The 8,389-nt window shown below is 41.9% G+C and overlaps 1 protein-coding gene across 3 annotated transcripts in view; it reads right to left on the minus strand.

Moving 5' to 3' along the window:
* Positions 1–8,389, minus strand: part of LOC123761361 (chitin deacetylase 7) — a 24,545-nt gene that overhangs the window by 12,526 nt on the left and 3,630 nt on the right. For 2 of the 3 annotated variants that reach the window (XR_011229342.1, XM_069328901.1), the window contains exons 1-2: positions 4,237–4,393; positions 133–422 (exon numbers count right to left, since the gene is read on the minus strand). Coding sequence is in view for 2 of the 3 variants with exons in the window: in XM_069328901.1 (XP_069185002.1) it covers positions 133–422; positions 4,237–4,332 (386 nt within the window). In the remaining variant the exon portion in view is untranslated. Of the gene's footprint in view, positions 1–132; positions 423–4,236; positions 4,394–8,389 lie in introns of those variants that run through there. The other variant, XM_069328902.1, reaches the window with a different exon arrangement.

The raw sequence follows: 8,389 nt of genomic DNA on the forward strand, positions 1-8,389 counted from the left end.
ATACTATATTAGGCCTAGGAATGTTAAGTGCAAAATTCGAACATTGTTGACTGTACATTTTTGTACTTTCGACCAAATAATTGCTATAAACACTACCATTTTAGGAGGACGGGTTCCGGTGTGAATACTCACGTGACGGAGTGCAGAGCGATTTCGTGGCCGAGTCTGTGGAGCTCGTTGACTTTGCTGTAGTCGCAGTAGAGGTGCGACACGAAGAACGTCATGGAGATCCGGCATTCGTTAGGGTTCACGAAGTCCTTGAAGTCCAGGTAGAAGTCGAAGTTGGTGGTGGTGATGGCGTCGTCGTAGGAGAGGACGACGAACTGCGGCACCTCTTCCAGGGAGAGGCCTCCAGGAGGCTTCGTCGACGCGCAAAGGCAATTCGGCAGGAAGCAGTTTACATCCTGCTGGCACTCTTCGTCCTGTTGGGAGATGCGGAGGAGGAGGTCGTTTTGGTCACTGTATAAGGCAGAGGTGTTTGGGGAAGTCTGTAATAGCTAGTAACAGTGGGAGTGGGGAGGGGGTGGCCACTGAGGGAGCTAGTGACGTACTGCCCCATTTTCTGTTTTGGGTCCTCTGGCTAAGGGTAGGTTTCCTCTCCTGACCTATAAGGTTAGGAGGGAAAACTTTCAATTAGCGGTTTTCATGATGTTCTGAAGTCTTAGGAGCACTTCCTGCCCTTCTAACCTACCAGAGGACCCTTAACCTGCTCTTTCGTAAAAAAAAAAAAAAAAAAAAAAAAAAAAAAAAATATATATATATTTTCAATTATTTTTCATTTTCAAATTACGGCCGTTTTTGGCCGTAACGCACACGAGCGAAAAGCGACGTAATTTGTAAGGGAACGGGTAGCTCTGATGACGTCTAAGGAAGACTGGAACGGCAGGAACTACCTTGTTTTCCCTGTTGACACACTACTGTACTTGTCCATGGGGAGGGAGGGGGAGACTGGGGGAAATGGAAGAAGAAAAAAGTACATGTAGGATGAAAGAGAAGGTAATACAGAGAAGGAGGAGGTTGTAGAAAAGGAGAAGGAAGTGGTGGAGAAGGTGAAGGTGACAGAGTAGTGGATGGTGGCTGTTACGACCCTGGGTTCCTCAAGTGGAAACCAGAGGTCAAAATTGAACTAAATAAGCTACGTTAGATTAGCAAGACGCAAGTCGATGTGTCTCTGTTCGAATCTTCCCTGCCACGTTCCAGACTCATGAACTCTTTGCTCGCTAATGTGCCAAATTGTCGGGCGTATTTAGATGATATCATGCTCTTTGACAGTAATTGGGCTGACCACATAGCTAGGTTACGCCAGTTGTTCGCAATCTTGAAAAAGGTAAATCTTACCTTAAATGCAAAAAAGTGTCATTTTGGCCAAGGGACAGTGACGTACCTCGGTTATGAAGTGGGCCAAGGAAAGTGTTACCTCGGCAAGACAAAATCAGTGCCATTCTGGAGTATCCCATGCTTCAGTCTAAAAAGGACATTCAACGATTTATCGGTGTGTGTGCATACTATCGACGCTTTTGTCAGAACTTTTCCAGTGTGGCCACTCCTCTCACAGACTTGTTGCGGAAGGCCGTTAAATTTAAGTGGTCATCAGACTGTGCAGAGGCATTTAAAAATTTGAAATTGATCTTAGCTTCCGCCCCAGTGCTTGCTAGTCCAAGGTTCGACTGACCGTTTAAAAATTCATGTTGACGCGTCTGACTCGGGTGCTGGTGCAGTGTTGTTGCAAACTGGGGATGATCAGGTGGAACACCCAGTATATTATTACTCTGTGAAATTTGACAAGGCGCAACGCAATATTCAGTGGTAGAAAAAGAGGCGTTGGCGCTAGTGTTAACATGTAAAAAGTTCGAAGTTTACCTCACAGGTAATATAGTGGAAGTGTACACGGACCATAACCCACTAGTCTTTATGAATCAGATGAAGGGGAAGAATAAACGCATCCTCAAGTGGGCATTGTACCTACAGGACTTCAATCTTTTCCATTACCCACCTACCGGGCCGGCTCAACGTGATAGCCGACGCTCTGTCCCGGTTGCCTGAATAACATTCATCTGAGCCACAGGAAGCCATTTACCAACTGTCATGCTTTAGTTATTTTTTTTTTAGGTTCTCCTGTGACATTAAATATTTCGTGTCCAATTTATTTACTTCCCTTTTTTTTCTCTCTTTCAGAGAATTCCTTTGTACTTTTCTTGCAGAGAAATTGTTGTTTTGATTGATTTTTCTTTTATGGCATAGATTTTCCTTTTTATTCTCTGCATACTCTTACAAAAAAATATGACTACTATTCTAGTAGTCACATATTTTTTCTCTCTGAAGGGGGGAGGAGTGTTACGACCCTAGGTTCCTCAAGTGGAAACCAGAGGTCAAAATTGAACTAAATAAGCTACGTTAGATTAGCAAGACGCAAGTCGATGTGTCTGTTCGTATCTTCCCTGCCAAACGTAGGACGAATCTTGTTGCTCACAAGCATTCAAACTCTTGAGCTTGTTGTGGATTAAGTATAACATTGTTATAAGATTAATTACCCTGAGAACGAGGAAAGTAACAATATGTTGAATAGGGGAAGATTTTTAATGTGTTTAGCTGCACGATCAATTAGGCTCCTCCCGGCACCACCACAATGCGGGAGGCCTGAGCTGGTCGCTGGAAGCGTTCTTCTCTGGCTGGCGTTCGTGGTGTCGAGACTTACTCTCTGGCTGCACCCCTACTCTGTGGCTGCACCACCCCTCTTCTACCTTCTCCTCTTACTTATTTCCCTTACCTTAAGTTCCTGTACCATTAAGTTAAGTACGGTGTGTTTTAAGTGTGCCTACTCTGGTAGCAAAGATTGGTGAGACCTGGGGGTAGTATTTGCTAGTGTTTTGGGTACCCCTAAGTGTTGTGTTTTTGTATTAGGGTACCACGTGGTCTCACTACCCTAAGCTGCATCCAGCTTCAGTGCTTATCCAGTAGTACTTTACCCTAGCTTGTTCACAGTGTAAACCTTGTATCCTGTCTATGTGGACCAAGGCTTTTAACGTAAGATAGTGTGGTAAAGTAATTATTATTATTGTTATTGGTGTGAGTGTATATGGGGGGTTGTTAAGGGGTTAATAAATAAGTAAGTTAGTAACGGAGTATCCCTTCTTCCTGTGTGGGAGTGCTATGATCAACCTCTCGTCTGACATGGTCTAGTAGCAAGTTATTATTACTGTGGATAGTTTATTTGGGGGCCGGGCCTTTTAGTTCTCCCATATTTGATAACTCTGTATTCTAACTACCCTTACCCCTTAATAGTAATAGTTCCCCCATAGCAAGTCCACCATTTTCATAACAGTGGCGGAGATAAAGATGCTTACCTAACTACGGGAAAGCGACGTCTAGCTCATAAATGCCCTGCTTACGTTCTCGAGCTAAAGCTCCCAACTATGGAAGATAGTCTTGTGCTCTACCCAGAGTTTGCTAGTCCAGGCTATTAGACCAGACTTGCATCTCATGATTTCTGCTGATTCCATGTATGACTAACCATCCTGTGAGATGGGGATAGTACTTGAACTCATAGTTAACCTTTGAGCTATACTTAGGTACACAATGTTGTTTATGCCTAAGCAGCCTGTTAAGAAAAAAGAACTGATCTCTTTATAACTATTGTGTTATAATTTAATTCGCCTGGTCGTTCGAATTTTATAAAAAAAAGGAAGAGGTTATCTCCTCTAGTATTTTTCTATAATTAAAATGTTACTGAAGGGGAAGGAAAGACCCAATGTATGCGTAAGTGCATTATTAATAACCAAATTTTCAGATGTAATCTATATCCATAGTATACAGCGTCTTGAGGATGCATGAAGTTACATCCGAAAATTAGGTTTTTAATACACTTAAACATATATTGGGTGACAGTGTCAGACCACGAAGGAAGAATTGAAACAGGAATTTCCTTAAGTACTTTCGTATTTAATAATACATCTTCAGAAGGATTCTTATTAAATACGAAAGTACTTCAGGAAATTCCTGTTTCAGTTCTTCCTTCATGGTCTGACAATGTCACATTTTTCATCACGTGTTAATTTTCGTGATTTGCACACATATATTGGGTCTCTCCTTCACCTTCATTCAAGCACTACGGCATTGTAGTAACTTTTTCTAAATGTTATTGTCATTATTATTATTATTGAGAAAATCATTTGGAGCAATGCGGGAATTGTGTGTACATTATTATTATCATCATGATAGCCTAGTGGGCGAGCTTACCGCAGCAGGAGCGGAGAGAGCAGAGGCTAGCACCAGCAGGAGCACCAACAGCAGGAACCAGTAACTCTCCATGCTCGTACAGGAGCCACAGAACATCTGGGGCCCGAGCCACTCCGCACCTCGATATATACACCTTGAGGATAACACACGAATATAAAAGAAATCTCTGATATGGATATGTGGCAATACAAGCCACACGCTCCACCTATCCCCACAAAGCCCCTCTCCCCTTGCCTCGACTCATCGCCACCCTCTACCCCTCCTCCACTCCCTCCGACCAAAGCCATACGCCTCGTTCCCTCCAAAACCCACTTTCTCTTTCCCCCGTCACACCCTTCCCAAAAACTGTATCTTTTAGCACACTTAAGTTATGGAAAGGTGACTCGCTGTCTCAGATCAGACGAAGCGCGAAGGACCAAAGTGTAAGAGCAAATAAGAGGATTAAGAAAGAGAGAGGAAATATTGAGAACAAAAATTGCTGCAGAACTTTTCAGAAAGAAGTTTTATGAATTTTAGGATTAAGTATTAAAAATAATAACTTTATGTAAAAGCCTCACGGATATCATAGATGACACCTCTGGGCCCCATAAAATATTTAATCCTTCCGGTGAATGTAGTATAAATGCATTTCGCTAAAGCCTTTGATAAGGTACCACATGAAAGACTGGCAACGAAATTACAGGCCCATTGTATAAATAGTAAAATATTAGAATGTATAAAACAATGGTTGAAAGAAAGAACACAAAGGGTCGTGCTAAATGGGAACGAATCTGAATAGAGAAATGTGGTAAGTGGGGGTGCTACAGGGGTCCATTTTTGGGCCTACCCTTTTTGGCATATACATCAATGACATAGATGAGAATATTACAAACCACATCATCAAATTTACAGATGACACAAAGATGTATGGTAAAGTAGGAAATCATAATGATATTGAAGCCTTACAAAGAGATCTACATGAATTCCACAAATGGTCAGAAGACTGGCAAATACATTTTAATGTAGACAAATGTAAGACCATGCATGATCTATCCACCCCACGCCACAACTACCAAATTAATAGCATTACAGCAGACTGATGAAGAAAATAAATGACCATGGCGTCAAATCCATCATTCACTAAAAGTTGACCAACAGGTAGGAACTGCAGTCAGAAAAGCTAACCAAACCCTCGGAATAATCAAGCGAACTTTTGACTTTAAGGAAAAGAAGGTAATGAATTCAACTGCATAAATCTCTGGCGCGCCCCCATTTGGATTACTGTATCCAAGCATGGCGACCTCATTTTCAGAAGGACATAGCCGCTCTGGAGAAAGTGCAACGTCTGGCAAGAAAAGTCATTCCCGAACTAAGTCATCTTTCCTATCAGGCTCGGTTGAAGGCCACAGGGCTAACAACACTGCAAAACAGACATGACAGCGCGGATCTCATTGAAACCTTTAAAATACTGAATAAATTGGAGCATGTTGATCCGAACAATTTATTCCAAAGGTCAGATGTAACACAAACAAGGAGCAACTGATTTCAAGCTCAACAAGCCACAATATAGGACTGAGAATAGTGATTGCTTTTTCACCTACAGGGTTATAAGCCCATGGAACCGCCTACCCGCCGAAGCCATAAATGCCAAAACTATGCTAAGTTTTATCTACCTGGAAAAGAGTAAGGCAAATGGGGAGACCTTCGACAAGCCGCCGGCTTTCTGTCCTCGTCTGGGCCATTAGGGTTAGTGGCCCTCGGGTAAATCAGGTGTTCAAAGATTAATATTCGTCGTTGAACCACAATGCACTATACAGGATATATGTGACTGAACCTGACCTCTAACTACTACAGCTGTACGGAACACCTGTTTATGTCTTGCCTACAATTTTAAACACCTGCACTCTGTATCTCCCTGTAATGGTTGTTGTAACAGTTGGTAAAGACGCTAAAAACGGGAGGTATTATTTTTAACATGTCTCTTTAACATCTCCACTGACAACATGAAAGTGAGACGCTGAGACTCAGCATTTATCTGTGCATGTGTTGTACAGACTTTATCTCCCACGGCACATCGCTATCACCAACACCTGTACGTGTTCCCACTACAAGGACTCTCCAGCAACTTTGTCCTCGTCTCATGGCTACCCAACCATTTCCCTTCACACGTTATTTGATAATAATTCATTTTGTCTAGGGACATGAAGATATATTTATATCTTATACGTACACACATGCGCGTTAGGCTACATGTTAGGCGCTTATATCGAAATCCCCACCGAAGGTCGACAATATTTAACTAACTCTCGGGCACCTATTTACTGCTAGGTGAACAGTGGCATTAGGTAAAAGAAATATGACTAATCATTGCTGTCCCGGCTGGGATTCGAACCCGAGGTATACTGTAGTCCTGAACATAGTCCTAATGTAAACTCTGTATACACTGAGAAGCAAGGTACACCTCTCTATACATATCCTAGCATATCCTTGATTGTTACCCTGACAATTAAACTAGAATATCCTCTAAAACATTTTTCTACAATAGTTAAAGGGGACTCGATGAGGGAGCTGGCTCGTAATTTACCTGAGGGCCACTAACACTCTAGTGGCCTCGACGAGGACGGCAAGCCGGCGGCTTGTCAAAGGTCCCTCCATTTGTCCTGAGGATTTTTCCAGCTGGATTATATAATTTAAAGATTTGTCATTTACGGCTCCTACGAGTAGGGGGATTTCATGGGTTTATAACCCTGTGGGTGAACAAGCTTATTCTCAGTCCTTATTCTCTTATTCTCAGTCCTTATTCTCTTATTCTCAGTCCTTATTCTCTTATTCTCAGTCCTTATTCTCTTATTCTCAGTCCTTATTCTCTTATTCTCAGTCCTTATTCTCTTATTCTCAGTCCTTATTCTCTTATTCTCAGTCCTTATTCTCTTATTCTCAGTCCTTATTCTCTTATTCTCAGTCCTTATTCTCTTATTCTCAGTCCTTATTCTCTTATTCTCAGTCCTTATTCTCTTATTCTCAGTCCTTATTCTCTTATTCTCAGTCCTTATTCTCTTATTCTCAGTCCTTATTCTCTTATTCTCAGTCCTTATTCTCTTATTCTCAGTCCTTATTCTCTTATTCTCAGTCCTTATTCTCTTATTCTCAGTCCTTATTCTCTTATTCTCAGTCCTTATTCTCTTATTCTCAGTCCTACATTGTTGCTTGTTGAGCTTGAGACCGTTGCTCCTTGTTTGTGTTACATCTGACGTTTTGAAGAAATTGTCTGGATCAACATCCTCCAAATGCAGGCGACGAGTCATAATAACGTGGCTAAAGTAAGTTGACCGGACCACACACTAAAAGGTGAAGGGACGACGACGTTTCGGTCCGTCCTGGACCATTCTCAAGTCGATTGTCTTGAGAAAGATCCAGAACGGACCGAAACGTCGTCGTCCCTTCACCTTTTAGTTTGTGGTCTGGTTAACATTCTCCAAATTGTTCAGTATTTTAAATATTTCGATGAAATCCACCCTCTCATGCCTGGTTTGCAGTGTTGTGGCCCTGTGGCCCCTCAACTGTTCCTGATACGAGAGTTGACTTAGCTCTGGAATGACTTTTGTTGCCCGGTGTTGCACTTTCTCCAGAGCAGCTATGTCTTTCTAAAGATGAGGTCTTTTCTTCTTTTCTTCAACAACGTGCTGCCAGGTAATGTTGTTAATTTGATAGTTATGACGTGGGTTGTTATGGCCATCACATGCATGGTCTTGCATTTATCGACATTAAAAAGCATTTTCCAGTTTTCTGACCATTTGTGGAGTTCATGTAGATCTCTTTTAAAGGGCTCAATATCATTTTTACTTCCCACTTTACCATAAATCTTTGTCATCTGCAAATTTGATAATGTGGTTTGTAATATTCTCATCTATGTCATTGATGTGTATGACAAAAATGGTAGGCCCCAAAATAGACCCAAGTGGCACCTCTGTGGCACCCGTGTGGCACCCCTGTGGCACCTCTGTGGCACCCCTGTGGCACCTCTGTGGCACCCCTGTGGCACCCGTGTGGGTAAGGAAAGACTAGTTGAACAATTCGAACACAACAGTAAAAAACATTAAAATTGTTTATAGTTGACTTTATTAACAAAAATCAATCAAAAATTACAATGAAATTCTTTATGACAACATTATAC

The sequence above is a fragment of the Procambarus clarkii genome, chromosome 22 (genome assembly GCF_040958095.1).
Source record: "Procambarus clarkii isolate CNS0578487 chromosome 22, FALCON_Pclarkii_2.0, whole genome shotgun sequence".
Classification (NCBI taxonomy): domain Eukaryota; kingdom Metazoa; phylum Arthropoda; class Malacostraca; order Decapoda; family Cambaridae; genus Procambarus; species Procambarus clarkii.